This window comes from Phymastichus coffea, unplaced genomic scaffold (assembly GCF_024137745.1).
Source record: "Phymastichus coffea isolate CEN01 unplaced genomic scaffold, Cenicafe_Pcof_1.1 PCOF00070, whole genome shotgun sequence".
In the NCBI taxonomy this organism is placed as follows: domain Eukaryota; kingdom Metazoa; phylum Arthropoda; class Insecta; order Hymenoptera; family Eulophidae; genus Phymastichus; species Phymastichus coffea.
In genome coordinates this window covers 813,381-840,338 of record NW_026706881.1, presented here as the reverse complement: position 1 = coordinate 840,338, position 26,958 = coordinate 813,381, and the positions used below count along the sequence as shown (strand labels likewise).

The 26,958-nt window shown below is 40.9% G+C and overlaps 1 protein-coding gene across 4 annotated transcripts in view; it reads right to left on the bottom strand.

Annotated features, from left to right (window-relative positions):
- Nucleotides 1-1,573: 1,573 nt before the first annotated feature.
- LOC131667731 (GATA-binding factor A-like) overlaps nt 1,574-26,958 on the bottom strand; it is a 42,716-nt gene continuing 17,331 nt past the window's right edge. For 2 of the 4 annotated variants that reach the window (XM_058941381.1, XM_058941382.1), the window contains 4 exons: nt 9,120-9,356; nt 6,682-6,938; nt 3,607-3,779; nt 1,574-3,258 (listed from right to left, as the gene is read on the bottom strand). In XM_058941381.1, the coding sequence (XP_058797364.1) occupies nt 2,020-3,258; nt 3,607-3,779; nt 6,682-6,938; nt 9,120-9,322 (1,872 nt within the window). In that variant the 5' untranslated portion in view covers nt 9,323-9,356 and the 3' untranslated portion in view covers nt 1,574-2,019. The remainder of the gene's footprint in view (nt 3,259-3,606; nt 3,780-6,681; nt 6,939-9,119; nt 9,357-26,958) is intronic. The other 2 variants (XM_058941384.1, XM_058941383.1) reach the window with 2 other exon arrangements.

Sequence of the window (26,958 nt, the reverse complement as noted above, 5' to 3'; positions counted from 1 at the left end):
ATTTAATATCTTAATTTTTACAATCTTAATTTAATCTTTATTATTAAAAAATTGCACTTCTAAGATTTTCTTAACGAAAAAATTTATTTCTTAACTAGAGCTTCCTATCTTTCATCTCTTTGAAAAGAAATCATTGTTTTGGTAATTTAAAAAATAAAGTCTTATTATTGCTCCAATTTTTTTATATTGCATGATTATTTGCTTAACTTTTGTTCTGCTATTGCATTTAAATTCATTGCATTTAAGTTTAACAGTTATGTTGATATATTATTCTTATTTGAATTAATTTTGAATCAAATTTCCTTGTTTTGTTATTATTGAGAACATAGTTTTTCATGTAATTATCTTCATGTGAGTTAACAAATGACATTTGCAAGTTTTGGATACAATTATCTATTGATATATCGCCATTCCATTTTGAATATGACACGATTTTTTTAATAAAAAAGTTATTTAACTCTTAGTGATTTCATACTGTGTGTTTCAACTGTTGCTCTCTTAAAGTGGAAGTTTTTATCGAAAAAGCATAGATCGCTTAAACCTGGCGAATTCATGTAATCGCTTTGTTTTTGAAAACCTAAAGAAATTGGTGAAGGATAAAACAGAAGTCTGTACCGATACGTTTCAATTTAAAAAAATTCGAAATCCGCCATCGCAAACTTAGGTAACTACCATACGGTTAAGTATGAATGAAGTGACGAACTTCTCTACAGTCGGTAAATAAGTTTTTTATGTGTAATCCTTTCTTTATCCATACAAGCGATGAGCTTGGGTGCGTTTGGTGCTATATGACGCGCGTACGTGAAAAGAAAATGCAATATTAACAATAAGTAAATGCTTTTACTGCTCACATGAATGGATAAAGGACCTCGCGCATACTGCTACCAAGAAAAATTTATCATAAGTTCTATTCAATGGGAGAATTTGTATAGGTATTGGTATATTTTTAATTAGTTTCTCAATTCTCATTCATTTATCAATCTTTTTATCATAGTAATTCTTTTTGTCAATTTAAAATATTGATCTCAAGCTGAAACTGAAACATATCAGTATTTGTATAGTTAGAAACTTTTCTAATATCTGGAGTCGTAACTTTACCAGCATTTTAGATTTAAAAAAAATATGGAAATATACAAATTTAGTTATGTAATTCAGTAAATACATCGATAGGCACATGTGTTAAAAAAATAAAATTACAAGTATACTCATAAAATAATATACAGATGTATATTGAAAATACAATAGAATTAATTTTCACTATAGAATGTTGTACGTACAAACATTTTGTAGTTAATCTCTATATGTATGTCTATTAATTTATTTAAAAAATTTTTCGCAAGCAAATATTAACTGTAAATGCTTACTGAATTCCAAACTAAAATAAATTTCTAGAAAATATTTGTAATGTAGATTAGGAATAAATGAAATACGTTATGTATAATTTGAATATATTATTTTAAATATACAAAATGAAAGTACATACAAACTATAAAACTTAAGATTCGATGTTTGAGGAAGAAGTTACTAGGAAATGAAGACGAGAATAATGAAAGATTCAGTAGGAGATATTTTTGGAATTTAATTTTTGCTCTTGTAATACATAATTCTGGTTTTGGACGCAGAGTACATGAATCACAGATTTCGAAAAAAAGTTGAGTCTTAATAATTTATTCTTTAATTAGATTCAACTAGAGCGGATTTCATCCACGGAAATGCAGTATCGTAAAAATCGACTTCCTTACTGATTGACACGTGAACTTGAATGACGCTTAGAGTAACGTGGTATACTTTGTTCAACTTGTAAATGCGATTTGCTTAGTTATTTTGGAAGAAAAAACTGCCGATAAGATTTATCTGATACATAAGGTTGCAGTGTAAACTTAGAAAACTATGGATTAAAAGATAAACTTTTTACAATAATAACTTAAACTGTAGAATTATTGATGACTGCTTCTGTCACAATTAGCTAATAACACACTTGGTTTATAAAGTACATGAGTAAATACACGTATTATCGAACTAATAGGGTGAGTGTGCTAAGAACGATGAGATATATTGCAGTATCCGATGAAGATAAAAGTGGTGGGACGTGGCAATGTTGAGAAGGTTGAGGAAATTGAGGATTCGGAATGTAAGCTGCACGCGAATGAATGATCTTAGATCGAAGGCGAGAAAGCATGACTCGAGGTATGGTTTAGTATCGAATGTCAATACTATTCTACGTGAAAGTATAGAGGCGTCTGAAAGTGCTCTACGCGAGAAGAGAAACCAATGCGGGTAGGTACATAGACGTTCGATATAATGCGATGTATAATGATAAAAACACGATAGTAATATTGAAGAGGAATGAACGTTCGCGCAATGTTGATAAGCTCTGAAAAGTCCGTGTGATCGCTGAAGCGATGCGAGTGAAGGTGTGGACCGACGAGTGACAGGGATAGGCAGCGAGAGCGAGGAGGCCACGGCCGATCGGCGGCGGCGGTCGTTCACGAGGAGGCGAGCAGCTTGGCGGCCGCGGTCACGTGGTGCTGGTGGTGGTAGGGCGCCTCCTGGGCCGCGTAGTAGTTGGCCTGCTGGTGCTCGCTCGAGGGCACGGCCAGCTGGTGCGGGTGCTGGTAGTAGCCCGAGTAGGGCTGGCTCACGACGCCGCCGTCGCAGCTGCGCGGCTCCGTCTTGACCGTCGCGATGCCGCTGCTGGACGCGCCGGCGCCGGGCGCCGCGACCGCCGCGGCCACCGCGGCCGCGCTCGGCGGCAGCAGCGACGTGTGCCCCAAGTAGACCGGGCGCTCCGCCGACGAGGAGCCCGAGCTCGCGGACGACGGCTTGACGTCTAGCTGGTGCTGCTGCTGCTGCTGCTGCTGCTGCTGCGGGTGCTGGCCGTGCGACTGCTGGTGGCTGGCCTTCAGCTCTGCAACGAGGAAGCGAGGCGTCAGGCTTGCGAGCGCGCGCGCGCTCGGGAGATGCGCGGATGGGCTCACCGTGGGCGGGCGACGAAGCGGCGGGCGCGCCGCCGTCGTGGTCCTGGGCGGACTGCCTGGCGCCGGACTCGGGCGTCTTCTTCGGCTTGCGCTTGCGAGTCTGTATGCCGTCCTTGCGCATGGCGAGCGGCCGATTGATGCCGTGCAGCTTGAAGTAGAGGCCGCAGGCGTTGCAGACGGGCTCGCCCTCGTTGTTGCGCCTCCAGAGGGTGGTGGCGCGCGTGCCGCAGTTCGTGCAGCACAGTCCCAGCCGCCTCGTCGCCGTCTGGAATTCGGAGATCTGTCCCATTTGCTTATCGTACAACGACAATTAATGCTGCATACTCTTGGTACGATTTGGGTACGACTAGGTTGCGAGTACGTGTGTTATGCGAGCGCCCAGCAAGCCACCGCGAGCCGCTCTACCTGTTATATCGCTACTCATTTTTCATGCGACTACTCTCGCTCTCTAGGTTGTCGGCCGTTATCGCTGCGCGCTAGCTGGCTCTCGCGGCATTTTATCGACTCGATCGGTGATTAGAATTTCAACGCGGCCACGTTTGCGCATGCAGTCGGCGATTTTCATTGGCAAATGCCTGGCAGATAAGCAAGCGTATTAGCTAGCTTAATGAAGTCATAAACAACTTACGAGGCGCTTTGTTGGCTTGATCAGAGGACGATTCATGCCGTTGATTTTGTGGTAGAGTCCGCAAGCGTTGCACAGGTAGTGACCTGTGCCGTCTCGTCGCCAGAGCGGCGTCGAAATGGCCCCGCAATTCACGCATTCTCGGCCCTCGCTGAACTGGAAGTCCATAGCCGTGTCTGAAACAAAGCATTTCGCGTAAGCTCCTTTGTAAGCTATTGCTCCACCAATTTCCAGAGAAACAAAGCAGATTAGACGTCTCATTAATACGCCTCAGTGCCAGTTCAACTGTTCGGAAAAGAACGTTGTCCAATTTCTAAGCGTATAATTTCGTTGCTCCCGCTGAGCATGATTTACACCGCAGACAATTTACGTATACCTTGAAGGCACGTATATGTTTTATTGTTATTGTTTTTTGTCTTTGTTATTTTTCTTCGAGTATTTCGTCTTTTTCAATGCACCGGGGAAAAATTCTGGGATTAGAACGCACAGCCCGGAGGATCATGCGACGGCAAATGCTATGGTGTCGCGTGTGTCAGTCAACAGACTGCTGTGAATCATGTTTGCCAGACAATTGCAAAAAATGCAAAAACAAATGATCGTATGAGAAAGTTCAATTAGACCTTCGTCACGGATAATTGCTTTCTACAACCCAACGAAAGATTTAAGTGAGCGATCGTAATTTATGTCAAGCGCGTAAAGTCTGCAATTAATTAAAATGCAACGCACGCGTTGCTGAATATGTAAACAACGCTTTATCATAGCCAATAATTTTTTTAAGTTAGCTTTTATTTATTGTTATTTATGACCTGCCTTTGCGGATTTGCAATGGCTAGCGTAGTCGCGTCGAATTAATTTTTTAATACACTTGCACTACATATTCTTTAATTCTAGGAAAAAGAATACATGGTATTTTTCGTAATGCAAGAATCCAACGTTAATTAGTACCGGTTTTAGCAGATACCTATTGCCAATTCTCTCATGCAAAGAATAAATATAATAATACGCATATTCATGTGAATGGACGTGCGTCACGTTTGCTTGGATGTATCGATTTTATTCATCATTCTATAATTAATCTTTGACGTTAGTGTCCGAATGCGAAGGGTAAACCGTAAAACCTCGGAGGGATTCGATAGCGAGAGTTCATTTATACGTTAGGTGCTTCTGTAGGAAGAGAAAGAAAGAAATAAAAAGGAAATTGAAGAGAGGACGATGATCTATGGGATCCAGTCGAGTGCTTTTAAGATCGAGGCGCCTTTGTGCCGCTTAGAACCATCCAGACGCGTCTGCGCTTTATCTTTTGCACGCCGTCGTTCTCGGGGCACCAAAAGCGAATCCCTAATCCACGTGCACGCCATGCCGGCGGAATCTCGATATTCATGATTATTATTCCGCGCCGATGCCACCGAACACACCTCCTCAACTGGCATGAGCTTAGAAATTTCACAAAATGGAACTGATCCCGTCGTTGCTCGCGTTCATCTCTTACTCGTAGCTCGATCTTGATTGGTTGGCGCGGAGAGAGAAGTAAATAGATGGTATCTGTACTCAGTAGCAATATGAATAAATTGAAACAAACGCGATAAAGTTGTAAAGACGATACTATGAGAAGGCAAGTAAAAAGCAGCTCAATAAAACTATACGACCCGATGGATCGTCAGCAGGAAAAAGCAGATTCAGAATGAAGGAAGGAAAAAAGGCAAGAAGCAAAGGCAGATATATAAATGAGCGGGACAGACAGAGAAAGAGCTACGCGAACGGGAGAAGGGGAGATATGTGATGGCTTGTAATGACGCCAGAAGAGGAGAAACACTTGACCAGAGATTCGACGGGACTCCTCTTCAAAGAAGAGCCGCTATCACTCGTTCCATGCACATGGCCCGCGTGCAGCGCCAGGGATTCATTGCTTCTAGAGAAATTTCTCCTTTCCCGACTCCCCTTTCTCCTGCTTCTACGCTCTAATTCAATGCATCGTCTTTTTTCCTATTTTTTTCTCTCTCAATTTTTTCCTCTATGTTCCGGCCCTAGAACTGCGATAGCGTGCCTCGCTCATTTACTTCTCGTCTGTTCCATGCGCGGGCTATGCTACTACTACTACTTCTCAACTGGAAACTTAACTTTCCAAAATTATTTCTTTAGCAAGCTCGTTGTCAAATATAAACAAGGAACGATAGTAAATCTGAATATAAGTTAATATAAAATGCATCGGTGATTGTCCAGCTAATCCATCGATCATTATTTATCGCTACAATTCAACTTTATCATGCGTTATCTATTCATTTGAATAATCTTAGCATTACAAACAATTGTGTGCTTCGCTTACCACATTTTCAGTAACGAATAAACGTCAGGGATGACAATATCAAGTATAACGCACGATTGAAAGTATTATCATTATTCTTGCTCTTCTCGTTACATTTTCTCACTTTATCGCACACTATATATTTTGTCGTATTATTTGGGATAAAACTCATTTCCTGCACTCTGTTGGATTTGAATTTTAAACGAAACATTCTTTCGTTCGCATTGCCTTTAATTATATCAACTATAGTTTGACAAGTTCTTCAAATTTTCCCGTACTCTTCTCCAATGGTCACGAAAATCATAACTTTTTGTCATTAGCTCAATAATTTACTGGTAATTCGTAATTTTCAACTGGTGCGAAAAATCTTTGGCGAACCGTAAAGTTTATGAGCCGTCGGCTCATGTTATCAAAAAGCGTTCTCGTATCGCTTAGAATTTATATTTTTCCTCTTGTTCTCTTATTTTCGTTAGAGCAGAAAAAAACATCAATGGTAAATGCTTTTAAATTAACATTTACTAGATTTCATAAACTCATAAGTAAAAAACGTATAGATCAAAATAGCCGCGAAAATATTTTGAATCTTGCTTGCTCGTCGCGTTAATATAAGCTGCATGATTATTGCAATTTAAATTGCAAATATCAGTGTAAGCAGCTTAACGTAAGCAGCCCTATTATACAGAAACGTGTATAAACATTTTGATGTTCTACAGAACAGGAAAGGCTATGGATATGATCTAACGCATATTGTATGATATAATAGTAACTAAAATTACCGTATGGAGACGCCCGTTGAAAGCCAGCACTGTCGTAGACTCGCCAGGACGACATCATCGCAGCGTTCTGGGCGTAGAAGGGCGACGCAGCAGCGGCAGCGAGGCTCGCGTGTGGATGGGCAGTGTGCGGGTGCCCGGCATGCGGGTGTGTGTGACCCGTGTGGGGTCCCATGCCTCCCGTCGAACTGCCTGTGTGACTAGCCAAGGCATGGTGTGCGTAAGTATCTACGCTATGTTGCCACGATGCCGACTTCTCCCTGAATCATGCCAAAATCCGAAACACTTGGGTATTGTTCAAACGGTGTAAAAATTGGTTTATAAATAGCCAGGTGCGTTGAAATCAGAAATCAAAATAATTCGTACATAAATTTTACTAAAATTTATTTGCAATAGCTTTATAGTCTTTTATCATGCTCGTGTCTTATCTTAAAATTATTTCATTTACATAGTATTACCCTAAGATGACACAAAAATCACCAGATGTCATTTAGAAACTCCGTCCAGATTAGCTATGATTCAGCAAAAAAACATTTAAGCGTGCTGATTATAATGTGATCAGCAATGAAATTATGGCTATACATTTTAATAGGATAAAGCTAACTTAACCCAATCCTATATCAAATTTCCCAAATACAAACACACCTTTTATAAATACTATCACACAATATTGCACTGTCGATAACTGGTATTTTCTAGACCTTCCACCAAGCCTAATATTTTTTCAGCTGTAAAAGTTTTAATATGAGCGCTTATAACAATGTTAATAATATTAATTCCATTCAAAAAATGTCAAATAAATGTTGAAGAACCTGTTGCTTGATAATGAGTGGTAAAATGGAATGTGGTTTTGTAAAAATGATTCCAAATTTTTATTTTAAACTGAATTTGTTATTTCACGCTAAAAGATGATTCAGCAGCACTATCTTTGTGGTTAGATAAGTAGCACACATGGAATATTTTTAGATTGTCGATTTAATATCGACCGATTGTAGTATTTTTTTTTTTTTTTGCTCTAACTTTATTTATGACGGGAATATTTGTCTCCCTGTGTTTTTTAACATTGAAATAACATTTCTCTAATACCAACTACGTATATCAACAGCACAAAATTATGAATGCTAAAATTTCAAGGTGGAATGATAAGATTATAAAAATTGTCCGTTTCTTTTGTTAAATGCCTAATAACAGAGATAACAATCATTTTATAAAAATCAATCGATATCATAATAAATTAATGTTAATTGGAGTATTTACTTTCAGATCATACTCATCTAACGAATGAAGCTACATGAACATACAGTGTAAGTTGGCCAAGAAAAACTCAAGGAAAAAATATTACTAAATAAAACAATGTTTGTTTTCGATAAATTGTTTCACGCTCAATAATATTCTATATATAAGTGAGGAATAAAGTCTAATGTATGCACAGTATGTCAAATCTTGTTCGTAATATTTCTTCATAAAAACAATTCATTTTCAAAAAAGTGACATTAAATAATCAACATTAAATCTTGAAAGGTGATTATTGATGTGCATTATCAATTGATAAACTTGATACTAATTGTCCCAAACATTACAATACTACTGATGTCTAGCGTGCTCATCTTTCTTATATTTTTTGCATTATTTTTAATGCTACAATATAGACCAACGCTTTCGTTGGCGAAATTGAAAATTCGAAAAAACAATAACATAAAATATTTCCATGATTTGATGTAAGATATAACAGATGATATTATTTATTGGTAAATCAATAAGCAGCTACGTTGATACTCATGATTTTAAACTATTATAAATGAAGTTTTAAGTTTTTATTATCGCAAGTTAATATGATTACATGAATCAATTCATAGTAAATCCATGTCACCTATACCGATACACTTTTCGAGCATTTAATTATCTACGAAAATTTGCAGTAATCTTTCATGAGCGTATACAACATATGTATGTACTATCTATTAACAGATGATCGCGTCACTATCTTTCAGCCAATCAGATCACGAATAAATTGGCTTTAATTTGTCAGGTTCTCTTTTTTATGAGAGAAAAAGGAGGAAAGTTCAAGATAAGTAACGGATTCCAGGATGAGTTTAAAATGTGCACCATTCAATAAATTTCGACAATTTTATTGGCTGTTAATCAATTGGTACCAAATGTAATAACTAAAATGTTGAAGGACTAAGCTTTGCTTACTATTGTAATAATTGAATTGATGTCATATGGTGCAAATGATATCCCTATACTTAAAGAAAACCACAATGAACATCATGTAATTAGAAATAAGCAGATAAGTAGTAAATTTAGTGAGAAAATTTGTCATAACGAGTCGATTTATAGGCAATTGGTTGAATGAAGCGCATTATGATTTGCGAGAGTAAAGAGCTAGGTCAATAATACGTGTATGTGTGTGTGTGTGCTTGCAGAGGAAAATATCTTACCAAGCCGGCGAAGCGGAAGTGGGAAAAGAGTGATACTGCGCAGCCGTGGTCGAGGAAGGTATTGCAGGCCTCGAGGAGGGCACATAGACAGGAGACTGAAGCTGCTGGGTGTGCTGTTGCTGTTGCTGCTGCTGAGCCTGTTGCGTCTGTTGCTGGTAGTCGGAACTTGCGCCGTAGCCGCCGCTTCCGCTCCCGTGGAACATTATCCCTCGGCGATAACTACCGTCGCATCATTTGCTGAAAACAATATATCGTCAAGTTTTTACGGGCTTTGAACGAAACCATTTGACTGCAACGAGAGCGACTGATTTGTCGTTTGTCATCGAGCAGCCGATCGGGGCACGAGGGGACAGCAAGTGCAAAGCCAAGGCAGAGCCTCGTCGCAGCACAGATTGTTCGCAATCAGTTGGACAAGCCAGACAAAAGCTCTTACAGGCCGTTGGCATGGATAGGTAGAGGGACGACAGGGCACGAGCAGACAAAGACACTCTGGAGCATGCACGAGGACGAGCAAAGGTATGCACGCGAGCTGCGCGGAGAGAGAGCGAGAGAGCGAGAGAGAGAGAGAGAGAGAGAGAGAGAGAGAGAGAGAGAGAGAGAGACGCCCACAAGCGCGAGTCGAAGGACGGCCCAGCGCGGGATTCGGATCCGCCATGGTGCCCCGGCGGATTTCTTCGGCGTTTCCACCTCCTCGGCGCGGGCAGCGGCCGAGGCCAGCGCGCCGCCATCCAATCCAGAGAAAAGAAGAGCACGAGAGGCAGAGCGAGAGAGTTATTTACTGCAGCCGCGCTCGGAATGGGAAGCGGCGACGGCGACGGAGTCGGCCCGAGAGCAAGGATAATGACGCGATAAGGGGCAGGGGCCGAGGGCGCAGACGCGCTTCCACCTCCGCGCCGGCCGATAGCAGCCATCACGCGGCGCTTTCGCGTGGGCGGGACTTGCGCCGAAGCTCTCTCTCCTCCGCGTGTGGCGCGCCGCTGCCAGCCCGTGCAAATCGCGCTCGCTCGAGCAGCGAGTTCGCTTGACTGCGAGCCGCGGCGCGCCGAGCGATTTTGGCAAAGGCAAAAAAACCCGCATTCGCATTTACTCTCTTGCTCGCTCGGTAAGAATTGCCTCTTCTTCCTCTTATAGAGAACTGGAGGCTCGACCAATGGCTGTTTTACCTTTGTATACATATATGATACACCCGATACACTTCGTCAGATTATTTTTCTCTTTCTTTTTTTCGTGTTCCTCTCTGGCGCACGTACTAATTCTTCTGCTCCTTTCGCTGTGGAATTCCGAGAAGTTTTTATCGGCAAGAAGTTTTAAGCTCTGCCACCTATCAGTGGAAGTTGCAGAGACAATTTGTTTCTCGTGTTGACACTATATCCTCGAAGATTGCTTGGCAAGCTGCTTATAGGAATAAGTGCGTTTATTTAGAGTAAAAACAGTCGCATCAATTTTTATTTTGAATGTACTTTTGTAATAAATCAATATTGAAATTGGTTAGTCAAGAGTTATATGTCTGAATGTCATAACAAATATCTCTGCAGTTTTTAAATTGTACAATTGCTTATAGCTCATCTGATAAAAATAACACATGCATTGATTCTCATTTGGAAACTACCGTTTGTGGATGTCACTTCCGCTTCTATGGATAAAATTCATCGTACGTGGTGATCATGAAAAATAATGCCATCGTTCAAATGCATAAAAGCCCATTTGTAATATCAGATATATCCTTCTATTAGAATCAAAGTTCTGTGAATTCTCATTGCACACGCATAATCAATTTTATTTTATATTCATTCTTATGACTACTTTCTAAATAAATGCATATTGTTCACAATAATTTTCTGCAAGTATACGTAAGTTTTTAAGACACGTATTACAACATATTTTTCTTTCATCAATCAAAATTTTAGTTATGAATTACACGTACTATACATTTACATTCAGCCTATGACATGAAAGCTTATGAAATATTTTCCGAAAGTCCTTGTCACAAAACAAATTACTGATTTATAATTTTAGAAAGATATTTTAGTTTCAGAGCATTATCTAAAATATGTTCAAATTCCAAGGATTTGTTGTAGGTTGATAAAAAGTAGTATCTCTTGTTTTATTTTCCTCGTAGAAAAAAAATCCTATTTTAAGTTGTGTTCTATTTCATTTATTTTCTTAGTCAGAAAAATTATGTATTTTTCTGTAAGTGAACGGGAACTTAATTTATAAACAAAATACTCGATAAGACACAATTTTCTTTTATTTTAAATTTACAACATATCAAATTTACGTATTTACTTTTATATTTTCTGAAAAAAATTAAGACAAGTTTCAACGGAAGCTCAAATGAAAGTTACTTGTCCATGAATTGCTCGTCAAAATATGAAAAAAAGTTTTGGAAAACATAAAAAATAGTTATTATCATTTCAAAAAGTTCTTAGCAATATTAAAAAATTTTTAGCGTTGACAAGATATTTTATTATTTTTTCTATTTTTGTCTTGTTTTTAATAGATACATCGTGCATAAGAAAGCTAAATGATCTACTTATAAGATTTTTCTTCATAAAGTAAATATATACATGTAACTCAAAATGTTAGAATCCTTTTATAATTTAAATAAGAATTAAAAAGTATATGGCGAAGCATAATATCTGTATAACTTGCGATAATTGTGCTGAATTAAGCGACGGATACTACTTAAGAAGTCCTAAGAAATTCTTATTTTTAATGTTGATTTCCAAGGAAAAACAAATTTTTTTGATAACTAATACCGAAATATAACTTCTATTTTCGTCGTAAGATTTTTTTAGACACAGTCAATTTAAAATTTCAAGAACGTCTTCTTGAAAAAAAGTTATTTTTCACAATGCTCATCCGTAGGAAGCACTGTAAACTTGTTTAAATAAGAATATCGTCTGCATTAGTGTGAAAACTTCTCGTGATTCCAGCCGTCGCTGAGGCGAGTTTTGTGGTGTCCTCGTAGTTCTGCAAATGTGGCATTTATATTTGTACTCAGGTGGCGTCCTGCCGACGGTACCCACGAGTAGCTGCGTTATCACTTACTGAATACATAAACTGCATCTTTATATGTATATATATGTTTACTTATACTTTGAAACGTTGAATACGAGAATTTTCCGAAGAGATAGGGTATCGAAAAATATTCATTATTCAGCTGTAACCTATTGAGAAGCATTTAAAATATTGAGATCGATAAAAGCTCGGAATTTTCATTAAGGGAAAATATGTAACAGCTGTTAACTTATATTTTTCAACAGTAATTTTAAGTATTACAATACTATAAAAAACTTCATAAATTTGAAACATTCTTAAAAGATGTGTTTTTAATTGAGAACATTTCCTTTACTTTGAAAAAGGAAAATTCTTATTTTAAATTATATTCTTAATTTATGATTAATTAATTAAAGTATGCAGCAAATTTAATAACTTTTAATAGTATAATGGATAGTTGTTTAGATCTACTAATAACCGCATTCTAAACTAAGGCTCATACTTTTATTATATTTAAGTATTTGTTTAAAAGGGTATGCTCGAAGCTTAGCTTTGCACGTATCTTTGGTGTATATTAACTGCGTAAATAAGCCGATTCACGTCCTCTAACCTGCAAAAAAATCGTAGGTTTCTAGTTCGCCTACGACGTGCTTTAAGGATACGTTAGACCCTCTGCCACTATCTATCTACGCACATAACTACCCTCGATTCGTGCTCCATCAACATTATGGGTCAGATATTCAATGCTCAAATCTACGATCCGAATTTTGAATGTCATTGAGATCAGTAATTATGACAAACTTATAGCTTATATAAATAAAGTAAATGCAAAGTCTAAATAAAATCAACAATTTTTATATCTGACGATCGAAAGATTTGTGTGGTTTGTGTGCCGACGGTGGAGGAAACTGATGTGATGTGGCTTGGTGGTTGGGGGTCATCAAAAGTGGCCTAAAGCTATGTCGACCAATCATCGTACAATAAGAAAGATCTAAAAAAGAAAAGTAACAAATGCAATATATGAAGCGAAAAAATACTAACTCGCGAATAAAGTATATACATCTAAAACTTTGGAACAATGTAATGGTATAAATCACAATCCAATCGTATCAATTTTAAATAATGCACATATTGAAGTTGATTTACCAGCATTCGATAACGATGACTATTTTCATTATTATATATATACTAACTTCCACTCAAAATACTACATACGAATCTCAAACTCCAAAACGCCAAAAACAATCAAGCAAAAATAATCCTAAGATAAATTGCAAGAGAAAAATATTACTTTTCATCAAGTGAGTGACAAGTGATATTTTTGTTTTGTAATATATATCTTTGTGAAAATGAATCAACAGCAGAATCTGTTCTTTTTGCATTGATTATATTGTGTTAACGTTACATCGGTTGTCCTACCAGCGGCTATGTTAAATTGACTAAAATTTGATATTAAAACTACTTTGAAAACTTTGTTTCAATTATATCATTATTGAACAACTTAATTGTTATTGAACCAAGCAAACATTAAAATTAATTTTAATATCAACAGTAGGGTAAATATGAATCGTTCAATGTCGGTCATCAAATAATCAATTGTACTCATCGAATAATAATAATTCAAGTTCAGTAATTGAATCCTCGGCCTTCCTTTGTCTGTCTTTTTTAATTATGTATCTTATACAATCCAAGCTATAAAGATATGCATTTCAGCAGACCAACTGTTGTTCATTTAACTATATTTTGTCCTCAATGCATGACATGGTGTTTTGCACCGAGGCATTTGTACTTTGGATTAAAAATTACAAAAAGTGCTGCACATTTTATTATGGTCATGCCTCTATCATAAAAATTATGTACGTTTTGCAACTATTCGTTTGAAAAGAAAGCATAACATATGCCAAAAAATGCGACGCGTAACAATTTACTACGTAGGAAAACAAAGACTTAGCTAGTAGCAACGAATAGAATTTCTATTCGTTGCTAGTACTAAAGAAGCTCGAAAAACATGTAAAACTCAGTTATTGAAACAGAATAAGTATTATAATGAAACAGAATAGCTGATATACGGCATTGGAATCACAGATTAGAAGAAAAATTACAAGTAATACAACTTAGAAACTTTGATCGTGTTTTTCTCAATATTTGATGATTTTGCAGCCATAGTAATCTATTTTATTGTAAATATCAAAGTATAATACATGTTTAATATATAGTTCAAATTAAGGAAAGATCTGTTGAATAGTAACCAAATAATTTTCTTTTATTACAAAGGGGTTAATTTTTTGTCATCTACATGGATCTGTTTACTTTAATTGATATAATGAAATATCTTGATGGAAAATCTATTTCTTGCGGCAACAATACATGTTAGCAATTAAATTTAAAATATTATAAATGTTGAACAATAACAGAAAAGAAAGGTTTTATCCATTCAATCGAGGTAAAAACCACTGCAAGAGCTAATTTATATGATCAAGATAGAAACAATGCCTTCGTCCACAGTGACAAGATATAAAAATGAAATAGCATAATGTATTCTGACAAATTGGCCAGATTTCCAAAACAATGTAACGAGAGATGAATTTGGATGAATTGACGGGGGTAATAATAGTTCAGTGAATGCCAATTATCGCTTTTAAGAATTTTTGTTGTGGAATTTAATTAGTGAAAATTGCGAGATACTTGTACTGTAATTACATCTTGTTGTCTTAGTTTAACATAAGTAGTCTTATCCGCCACATGTATTCGTGACAACCCGCACTAGTCAGTGTTGTCTCGTTTACACGAATTCACGGCAAGTTTAATCGATACATATGTCGTAGGCGAACTAGAAACCCAGGTGTTTTCGCAAACAATGTTGACCTTTTAGAGGATCCAGAAACATATTACAGAAATTTACCTCAGAGATTTTGCCATTTTTATTTATTTATAAAAACTTCAAAATTGTTAAAAAATAACAAAATTAACGACAACGTCACTAACTATGTATTTGTATATGCACCTATGTATTTTATATAATAGGCTTCAGTGGCTTCGTCATCCTCTTAAAACAAATAAGGTAACGGCACATCTACTTAGGCGTCGGCGTTTACCAATTCACCAGACCAACAAAGATAGATTCTTATTCCGAATCGAAATGTATGAAAAATAACGTTTACCAGAAATATTAACAGAGAGGCATGGAGCAAAACAAAGATGAATGATATTTTCTATTTCGTTGATTTTCACATTTCGAAACCGAGTATTACTGTAAAACATCTTCCAATAATGCAGCTACTCTTCAATTTCTTTATAGTTTCAGAGACACTAACATTCATTTGACTATCATACGAGTAACTGTTGTTATGTTGACATAAAGTAATAGTTTAAAGAAAAAAATGGACATCGATAACATGCGATGATAGGGCTGAGTTATCTGTTTATCTATGGATCATTTAAAAGCATTCATTTCATTTGGAGCTTTGTTAAAAGAATATGTATCTTTTATTTGGCCTGCCTAACAGTAGTTTACCTCAGGAGTTATTGAGTGAATTGCGTAATGTGTACAATTCGTTTCGGTAAAAAGCCTTCGTATGTATATATCAGTTATGAATGATATTTTCATGCCGCAAAAGCCAACAAATGTAATGACAAATTTGTAGCGCAATAAAGATTATGTGTCAAAATATTTTATTATCCGTTCAATTTTTTTAATGAATTACTCTACTATTAAGCTTTGATATAATTTATAACAAAGTATATCTCTTATATATGGTATACTCTTACATTTATTTGCTATAAAATAAGAGAGAAAGTAATGCAAAAGAAGCTTTTTGGCGCACAGAATTCAGATTTTATAACTTACAACATAAAAAATTAAAGTTCATTCTAAGAACGTTAAAATATCGCTAATATTTAAAAAAAATAAACGAATATCCCTTGTTAGAATTTTGTTTGTAGCACTCATCGTGTACTCTTTTATTAGCAGTATCATTTTTTTGTTTGATATGGATAATATTTATGAGATTATTCCATTTCTTTAATATTTCAAATACATGGCATTATAATATCAAAGAAATTCTATATTGATTATTTTTGATTTGTAATTTTCTAAGAAAATGTACCGCCCTGATCTCAGCAAATCTATTTATGCTATTTGATATATATTATGGGTACATTAAATAGAAGGCCGTCTCTATAAACTTTTATCTGCCATTGATTGCCACCAGTCTTTAGAAGATAAAATCCACGTATACGTTTTAGAAGTCAGCAACTTTTTATGTTACACACTGAGTGCAAATATATATTATGAAAATAATAAAGTCATAATACGCAAGCAGTTACTATATTATCTAATCTTTCATTCGCAGCTTACTAAAATGTTCATTAATATAATAGTAGCATACAATTTCAATTATGTAAACGTCTAAGGGAATTAATAACTATTAATTTTATATTGTTAATGATTCTTCTTTATACAAATTATTTATTTTACGAAGAAGTTTGGAAATTTCCATAAAAGATATTATGTGATTAATTAATTCAAAACTATGCATAAATATGTGGTTTAAAAAAGTACCGATGCGGTTACAGTATTATTTCAGAAATTGGCTACAAAAACGTGAAAATAAAAAAATCATACATTAGAAAGTAATCAAGAGATAATGTAATCTTATTAATTTGCGGAGTTTAAAAATAGCGAGTAATTTGTTGTAGATTATTTGTGGCTACTTTCGATAAAATCAATAATGTTAACAAAATTTTACAAATTTTGAAAGCGACTCGAATGACTAGTCCGCGTCTTATTTGTGTTTAGGCATTTCAAAATATAGAAATTTAACGTTATCAAAAGAATGCTTTTTCCTAAAGATAACACGAAAGATAAAAAAGGTTTGTTCAGACTTCATGTAATGTTGTTATATATGTATGGCTGTTACTTTATGGTCGAATGAAGAAAATAGAAGACAGAATCTTTACCAAAAGATTGTTTATTGAGTTGATATTGTTTAACTATTGTCTTCTCTAACGTACAGTATAATAACGTCTCGTTTACGTGTATATGTCTGTGTGTGTGTGTGTGTGTGTGTGTGCGTGTGCGTGTGCGCGTATTTATGCTTACTTTAGTTTATAGGACTCCAAATTTATAACAATATATAGGATGGATATTCAAAGGAACTAAAATGCAAAAACAATCTTGTGAGATCTACACTGATGTTTTTTGTAGTAAGCTACATTTTCATTAGTATATTTACTTTTTATGTTAGTTTAAGATCGAAAATTGTTTAATGGATTATGTAATATATCAAGACTAATTGCAATCAAAGATTAGAAATATTGTTAGCGATAAGAATGTTTTAAATTTTATTTTTAAATCTCCTGTGTAAAACAATATCTAATGTAACTTTGATAATGAATATTATTTATTAATTATATATTTATGTAATAAATGTAATATAAAATATATTTATGTAAGTTTTATCTAACAATCATTATTAGTACTAATAGAAATATATAAATACCTCTACCACGCGATGACGATAAAGTGTTATATAATGAAGAAATCAACAGAATATCGAAAGGTTTAAATGAACGATTAAATTTGTAAAAGAAATGAAATTTGTATTTCAACAGTTTTTTAAAATTCAAGAACTGAAAGGTAATATTGGGTACTTGTATCAATAATAAAATTTTAAGCTAATACGTGACTGCCACAGCCTTAATCAATGTTAAGAGCATGTTGTTCTTTCTAAAGCAAGAGACAAATGTTAAATTGTATGCTAAGTATGTAAGTAATAAATCTGTATGGAATGATCAATATTACTCGATGCTGAAGATGCTGTAAAATGTATGAAAATGTATCATGCACTAATTTCCACATTAAAGAATCTTCCATGAATTTTTTTAAATGTAAATGGTTCAGAGGATTAATTCATGAGTAATCTATTCATAAGTTTTAAAAGCGTTACTTGTGTGATATATGTATGAACAATTCCAAGGATTTCAGAACAGAATCTTGAATCGGGTACATCTTTATTACATATGTTCCTCAATGACAAAAATGCTTTTCAGTATTGAATATCACTGGTGATAAAATAAATCCACCTCATAGAGCTAGCAAGTGCACAAAAAGACATAACTTTTTACAATTACCGAATGTTTCAGCGTTTAGTCGCACTTTGAGATAAACCAACATTTTCAATGAACAGAGGTGAATTACCTCCTAACACCACTTGGAGAAAATAAGTACTTGATGTTAGGAAATAAGCTTTGATGTAAACATTTATTACGATAGCATACTGTACGTATTCGGATAACAAATAATATGGCAACGTTTTACTTGTGAATGGACGTTAGTTTGAAAAATAATTCACATGTTAATAGTTCTTGCAAAGGTTGTTTACATCATGTTCCTGTATTTAAACAAATCCATTGAAAATAATGAACACTATCATCAATCGTTTATACTCATAGGGGTTTTCAAAGTATGATTATTAGGATTACTCGACTGAAAGAAAGTAATTAGGCGGCATTTGAATTATTTCCGTGCTAAAAGAATTTCTAAGCGGTGCTCTTGGAAGAGTAAAGGAAGAGGAATGTAATGGTAGCATGTGCAATGAGCAAGCAGCGTTAGGAAGTAGAATTGAGCTAAGGGTGAAAGAAATGAAATGTAAAAGTAGACGAGGCACAGGAAAAGTGCGAACGGTCGTGCGCTGACAAGCTCCGTCAGCAGTGGCTTCATAACGAACTGCAGCGCGAACGTATTAGCCCACTCAAGTGAAGCCAAACAACGCGGAGTGTGGAGTTGGGCGTGTGTGTTTTTCGGGCGTCAGCCTGTCAGCGGAGCTTTATTCCCTGGATTCCAACGAATCCATCGAGAGGCCTTTGGCGAGCTGCGCAGCTATGTAGACGCGCGCATACACGACACACTCGCACGAATGCAGAGGCGCTGCGAGGAGCGCTGGCCACGAGCGCGCGTACAGCCGGCAGAGCAGGAATTGAGAAAGAGAAGCAGAGAGGAGAGAAAGACGTAGAGTCGCGCAGGACGACGGCCTGGCGACGCGGCTCGAGCGGCAGGCGCCATGGCGCCGAGATCGTAGAAGGGTTTCCTTGTCGATCGCACACACTGGCGCGGCCCTCACGCACAGGCCGCGCCGCCGCCGCCGCCCAAGGGACGATAGCACGTTGCGCGCGCCTATACAGCGCCTCTCTAAAACTCGGATCAGCTCCCCCCGGTCGCCCCCTCGCCGCGCCGCTTATGCGCCGGCTGCACTGCTGCGAGAAACAGAGCGAGCAGCCGCGGCCCAAAGCAGATTCCTCCTTTTGCCTTTTTACTTTATTTCAGCCGTAGATAAAGCCTTAATTTCATTATGGACTTTGGTCTTTTATTTTTCAAATAACTTAAGTGCCGCGCCACCGACCATTTTCAAGGCGCGCGCGCGCGCGCGCAGACGAGCCAGCATCTCTCCGTGTTTTGTCCACCTCTTAATGCTCTCTCTTATTTAGCCTTCGAGAATACACTTCGCCCACTAATGCCGCTAACTTCATATTTACAACAAATTCCTATGGAAATTTCTTCTTATAATACCAAGCGAACCTTCCATTTAACGTATACTTTGTCGAGCATCTTTGAAAATAACTTGGAGCCCTCGTTAAACGAGTTATCGTGTTTCGGAGCTTCTCTCGTCTATTGTTTTTTCAGTGCATTAACGTCGGCGCTCTAGGTTAATGCGTCATAGATTACAGATGAAGAAGGATTAGCGTGTTGGTTTTGAGAGGAGCGCTTTGTTGGTGTTAAATGCGGCATGAAAGGGCTCAAGTATCGGTAGCTACCAAGCATTTCACCTCTCAAAATCAACTTTTCAACTCACACATCGTAACATCGGCTCGCAGTCGTAGTCGAGTGTCGTTAATCGAGTGTCTTTGTAACAGGCTAATGTGATGATTAGTGGCGAAGGCTCGTTCTTGCAAGCTTTTTATGAAACAAAAACGTGCGTCAAATTTTTACTGATAACCATAGCTGAATATGTGGGTAGACATCCAACATTCTCATGAATAATCTAGCACCTCAAGCTACAAGCGGTCAACCGTAGCAGTCTGAGCAGTCTAATAATAAGATCAGAGTTCACGCTATTATTGAAACTGAATCATTGATCAAGCCGCGTTTCAAAAATAAACTGTTTACGATGGCAAAAACGAGACGGACGCAACTCAAGTGGGCGAATCATTGCCAAGCTTTTGTTATTCACCAGAAATGAACTCGGATCTTTGATTCGCTAGGTCGAAAAGTACGTTACACGGAAGGCAAAGTCGACAGACGCAAACACTGGAAAAGTGAGATTTTAGCGACAGAAAAGTTGGACTGCGCGTAAGCATCGGTCGAACGAAAAGAGAGGCGAGGAGCTGTCGGCATCCGGAGAGAGCGGGAGGGGATAAAGTAGAACAAAAGCCCGAGTAATATTAATTGCTACGGTTGGTCAGAATTGTTCCAAGAGCAGGCGTTTGCGGCGCGCAATGCTCCAGAAATGGGAATGGAAAAGCCGATAGGTTGGAATTTCATGGGAAGGCGCGCAATAAATTAACGGAAAAGCCGATAAATCAGCGCTTACACAAATATCCTGCAGCGGCGCTGCTCGTAAATTATAGCGAAACTCGCATGTGTGCGCGACTGAGGACTACTGCTGTATGGCGATCGGTGGCGAGCGAATAAAGCGACGGCTCTCGCGGCAGCCTCGCGCGCAAGAAGCTCCGATCGGCGGTAGCAAAAGCTAAAGCTTGGGGAACCGCGCGAGCGATCGAGGTCGCCTCCTCGCGGGGGCAAGTGACGGCTGGTCGGAAGGCGAAGAAAGTAATAATTCGAAGAAAATCACTCTGGCGTAAGGGAAAAAACTTGTAGAGCTTATCACAAGGAGTCGCAATTTATGTGCTACACGGGAGATAGGCGCGTCGCTGGCTTGGGCTGGCTTGGGCTGGCTCGGGCTGGCGCGGGCCAGCTTGGCGCTCGCGCTTGCGCGACGCCGCGCCGCACGAGTCTGCCGACGCGTAATAGAGGCATAGCGTGATGCCAGCCACTCGCCGCGGCTAATAATTCAGCTTGTAATTAATTCGGCCAGCCCTTGGCGCATTGGCGCAATCTCTCCCCGTCCCCCTGCCGACTCGGCTCGCTGGCGACGGCGCGAAGCCGAGTTGTTCTCTCTCCCTTTGCCCCCCACTCGCCTCGTCGGCGCGCTCGCTCACCCTGCCCCTCGCTCGCTCGCCGGCGCGGCGAGCGCCTTATCCAGCGTCACGGAATCCCGAAGTGACTTATCGTGTAAAAATAGAAGGAAATACTGTTATCACGGTCCCTCTCCGCAGAGAGCCGCGGCGCTCGCGCCAGCCACACGATTTATGAGGCTTTTTCGAAATAATCGAGAGCCCGAGAGCCCCGAGAGCGGCTCTTTTTGCAAAATTCGAGCTGCAGTCCTCTCGGTCTGCATCCTTTCGCTCCTTTCGCTCCTTTCGCTCCTTTCGTCCGGCGGCCCTCCATTATTTGATTGAACAAAGCGCCGCCTCTCTCCACGCCTCGACGACAATCGACAGTGCGCGTCTCTATTCTCCCTGGCCGATCGGACGGGACACGGTGCCCGCGCTCGCTGCGTTGCGTTAACGCTCCGACGCGAGTCGACGCCGGCCCGCCAATCAATGCCAAGCCGTAAAATATGCGACAGCAATTATCAGCCTTTTAAGGCTCGTCCGGTCGGTTGAAAGGCCGTTGTTGCTGCCGATATCGATGCCCGTGCAAGAAAAAAGCTGAAAGACCGATCGACAAACGAACAAAAACCACGCAACGTTTTATCGCGCGCGGTTATTTCGGGCGAGCGACAGAGCGCCCGTTAGCTGTGTTTCGCGCACGCAAAAAGCCAGAAAAACGAAAAGGCACTCGACGGCATTAAAGGAGCCGGTCCACGCCCGCGTTTTGATTAATACTGTTTGGCCTAGCTGCAGCGGTCTGCGAGCAAAAAACAGCTCGAGACATATCGAAAGCAAAACTCATGTCGCGTCCCGGGCGCAGATATTTCTTCGTCGTCCGATTCCCCGACACGCGCGCGCGCGCGCGCGCCCAGCCTGGCTATGCTAATTCTGCGGCTGCCCAAGCGCGCTCGTAAAGAAAATGTCTTTCGGATATCACATGCCTTCTTCGCGATTTATTCATACAACGCAACGCACTTCTATAACGTTCGCTTCTCGGCTCCTTGTTTCTTTTTCCGACTGGCCGGCGAATTGCTCGCCGAATTCCTGGTGCACAAGGACAATGACAAACGAACTATATGTTCCGTTCTTCGGAATTCGCCCAAACCGCACGGAGCAAAAGCGACACCAACTCGACGCATGCTCGGCAGATGCGTTTCCGTTGGGCTGCTTAGCGCGCGCAAAGTAGGCGTAAGTAGGCAAACCGGGTGTCGGCTGAGAAGAGCAGGCTCTTACGGGATCGGTTGGATCGGTTCGATCGGCTTATTGCCGTCCCGCTCGCACCGCAGCGCTGCAGCCGCATAAAAGCGCTCGATATCGATATCGGCCACTTACATCCATATGTTTATACGATAGCCAGCGCGATATCGTTAATATACTTGTCGTTTGGGGCAACACGCGCGCACAATATCGCGGTATTATGCAAAATCGTCGACAGCTCGCCGAGTGCGGCTGCTCGACTAGCGCGACTAGCGAACGTCCAGCGAGGGATGACAAAAGAGTCGGAGCTCGACTGGTCGGCCGGCTAATCGACGAGAAAAGCGATAGCCAAAGCGGCGTCGCTCCGCTCGCTTATCTCCAGAGAGTCAACAGCGGCAACATTTCGTAGGTCCACGGGCGCGCGTTCAGCTTGAAAAGCGAGTCGTCGAAGGATGGGCTGGCGACGCGTCGGTAGCCCCTAGGAGCAGCTCGTCGCCAAGACAGATATTGCGCGCAGATAAGCGGGCGCGCGTTCCAGGTCAAACGGACAGGCTGCGCAGATGCCGCGCAGTGGCGCTCGGCCGCTTCTCGACTTTATTGGAAAGTCGTGTTAGCCGCTAAAACCGGAAGTCCAAGGAGGGAGCTGAGCAGACGCGTAGCGGCTAATCGCTCTCCTCCGATCTGTCGCCAGGCCGTAGCGATCCCCTGTGCAGGCCGCGCGACGCCCCATCCCGCGCGGCGCAACGCGCGCCAGCTCATTATAAAAGTGCGCGCGCGAAGGCGCGAAGGCGCGAAGGCGCGAACGCGCAAACGCACGAACGGATAATGTATACGCGGCTTAAATTGCGAAATTGCTGGCGGCTATCTATCGGCGAAAGAGAGAGAGAGAAAGGAGACACGTATGGAGTAGCGCTACAGCGCGCTCGCGTCCATGTCTCCGGTCTGTCTTTTGATTTATCGACCGAGGTCAAGCGAGAATTAATGGGATTTCGCTATACGGCTCTCCTTTGCAAGCGCTTCGTCTCTTTAATGCCTGTATCCTCTCCTCTCGACTCCTCGCGACTACTTCTATACGCCTCTCCTCCAATTTTATTTTTCCTTTGCAATGCTTATCTCACTTGTGTAATCAACTGTGCACTTTACTCCAAGCAGTTTTGTAGCAGTTTTCACTTGACTAGCGGATCAATTAGCAGACAACCTTTCGCAACTTGGCATAGTCAGAGAGACATTCAATTAAGCTTCTAATTTGCCGATACCGAAAAGCCTTGCCGATAAAAATACATGTCTATGTTTTCTCGTCTAGCGCGCGCTTTGATTTCTCTGCCGGCATTTAGTTTAACGACCCGACCGAATGTGAAAATCCGGATCGCTCACTCTCGCGTGGAAAAGCGTCGTGAGCGGCGCCCTCGTAAAAGCACTCCGGAAATTCCGTTGATTCTCCTCCAACTGTTCGACAAGGACCATAAAACTTAACGAAGAACACGAGAGCGCCATTTTCGAACTGACCTCCATTTCTAATATTGCCCTAAAAGTCCCTTCCTATTCTATTACTCAACCTGTCATTATATTCCGCTCCCCTACGGATTGCGCTGCCGCTGGCGCTGCTGTCGGCGCGCCAGCGCCCGGCTACTGCTCCACATGCGCGCGCTCGTTGCTAAGGCGGCCCCCCTACGCGCTGTCGGAGGTCCTTCTTTATGGCAGATTAAAAATGCGCTTATCTAGCCCCGATCTTATCTCGTCGACACATGATAATTTATTCACCTAATTGACCATCCGAATGACACTTTTGGTAATACCTCAAAAGCTTTCGTTTCTTTTTTTCGTTTTTTCTTTTTTTTCGTTTGTCGCATATCGTTGATTAACTGTATTTAAGCTTACAATCATTATCCTCTGATCCCTTGCTGCTCCGAATCGACGCTCGCAATCGTTATTTTCTATTGATCGCCCGAAATTCATGCTTTACTAATAATTTTTTAATACTTTTCATTAAAAAGGACCTGAGTATTTTAAGGTGTTTTCATAATAAATTATACTAGTAGAAAAGGTCGGGGACATCGATGAGAACATTCGAAAAAGAAGAAAATAAATAAAATACAAGGCGACATTGAACGGGTGAATCTTCGATAGAGGTAATTATAATATAAAACTCTGCGTGTCCTGTCGCTGCTTTTAACATCTCTCCCGAATTCCAGAGCCGTCCACTTCCTGCGAGGAACGACTCCACTGTCTGCGCCGCGTGTGTCGCATGTTTCCGAGCGGCTCTCAAAACCAAGCCGATCGATTGTGCTTTCGTTTTTTTCCGGCACGCAAATGATAACCCTTCGACACGCTAAGCGGCTTTTTTGGAATGCTTCGAGGACAATCATTCAGCTGACGAGGGCGAAAGTCATCGCTGGTCCGTCCACGCGCCGCGATCGAGGCAAATTATCCGAATGGGCGCGTAGCCGCACACGCGGATGTCAATCGGGCGTACGCGGCTAACGCGCCACGGACAGACGGATCTGACGCATTAGCAACTCGTTTTCGTCGCGCTCACGGCAGGTATAGGCGCTGCCTCCGCCGACACTCCGGACTCGCTCGCGCCTTGCGCCGTACGTTTTCATAAAAGCCATGAAACTTCAGGCGGTCCAGTCTAACCGGTCAAGCTGTGGGCAACCAGCCGTTGTTAGCTTTTATAGTAGCACAGCGCAGTAGTAGCAGCAGCGGCGGCAGCAGCGGCGGCAGCAGCGGCAGCAGCGGCAGCAGCAGTAGTACCGCGCGGACCAGATCATTCGCGCCTCGCGAACGATCCCATAAATCGCCGAGCGCCGCGGCGGCTAGCATAACGGGCTGCAAGATTTGCGCGCGCGCGGCCGCGGACTTTATGCTCGTTGTCTAATTAACTGCGCCGCCAACTGGTAAACCGACGCTCCACGCTTCGATCGACCGACCACGGCTTAGCGACCTACACGCCCAGCGATCATCGGTCCGCCGCCGCGCGCACGCAGTAGCGATCTGCGATTATCCTTATCGTTGCAGATACTATCGTTGCGAATACTATCGTCCTTCGTCTCGATCCTTTTGCACTATTTTCTCAGATTTTATAGACAGCGCGTTGTTTCTCCTTAGCTCGTTTCATTTGCTTGGGTACAACGTGTTCCACAGTGTCATTTCAATTTAATCCAAGGTCGTCGTTACATGCGATCCTGAGAAGAGATTTTCCGTACGTAAGATGCGCCACGTATCAGCTATTGGAAAGCTATAAATAATTCGTAAGTGTGCTCATTGGAAACGGAGTTTGAACTAACGTTCTTAGAGATAAGCTTGGCTTAATGCGCGAAGGCGTGTGAAAAATATGTTGACAGTTGCAGAATCGGCAAGCACCGCGTTCGCTAGCAACACTCAGCCGCGGCTTTATTGTCAATATTGTGAACAAGTGCAGTAAAAATCCACGATTGGCTTGGCAAGAAGACAGTGGAAGGGAGCTGTCGAGGGCCGGTCGAGGAGCCGCCGTGGCAGCCGGAATGACCCAATTAGAGAGCGCATAATGGGAGCAATGGGACTGAGGAGCGAGAGGGCGCGATGAGAGACCGTCGCCAAAGAGGCCAAGAAGCTGCGCGAGCGGCGAGCGGCGAGCGGCGAGCGAGGAGTCGGCGATAAATCAAGCGATTTGTGCGGGATCGCGTGCAGCTATAGGTTGCGGAAAAAGAGCAGCGGGATGCTATATAAGAAGCTCTAAGCCGATGCGGCTTACGGCAACGAGCAACGACGCCTGGAATATCAGTGAGATTTCCGCGTGCAGTGCGGAGTACGTGGTGCGGCGCGGGCACCTACTACATGTCCGACGCACACAGCGCGGAGCGTTCTCATTTTGTGCATTAAAACCGGTCAAGGACCAGCGCCGGCAGTAGTAGTTTTGCTCTACTCTTTTGCGAGGCACAACGCGAGCCCATAAATCCCGAATAACGGGCAACAGCCTAGGCACGGCTAAGCCAAGCGCGCCCTGTCGGGGTTATATTCGCCCAGGTTCATTAATACGAGTTCCTCATCGCTGTGTTCTCGTCTTCTTGTTGCGTGCGCTTTCTCTCTCTCGCGCGCGCGCGCGCGCGCAACGCACGTACCGCTCCTCCTTGCGCTGCCGATTACCGCAAATCTGTCGCTCGCCCGTAAGCCTGTGCGCCTTCTTTTTTGGCCGCTTTTCAACTTTATTCCCCTCGTTTTCCTGATATTTACGCCAGCGCTGCAACGTCAAGCGCTCCCGCCTCGTGTGCGATACACGACGAGCTCGCCAATCGTTGGGGAGCTCTATTGCAGCTATGCCCTTTACCGCTAATGCCTCTGCATCAGCCCGACTTTTTTCTCTCGCTTTTGACAATACCCGTACACTTGTCGAGCCTCTATAAGCTTATCGATAAACAGTTTTGTCACCGCATTCATCTGTGAAATATAGAAA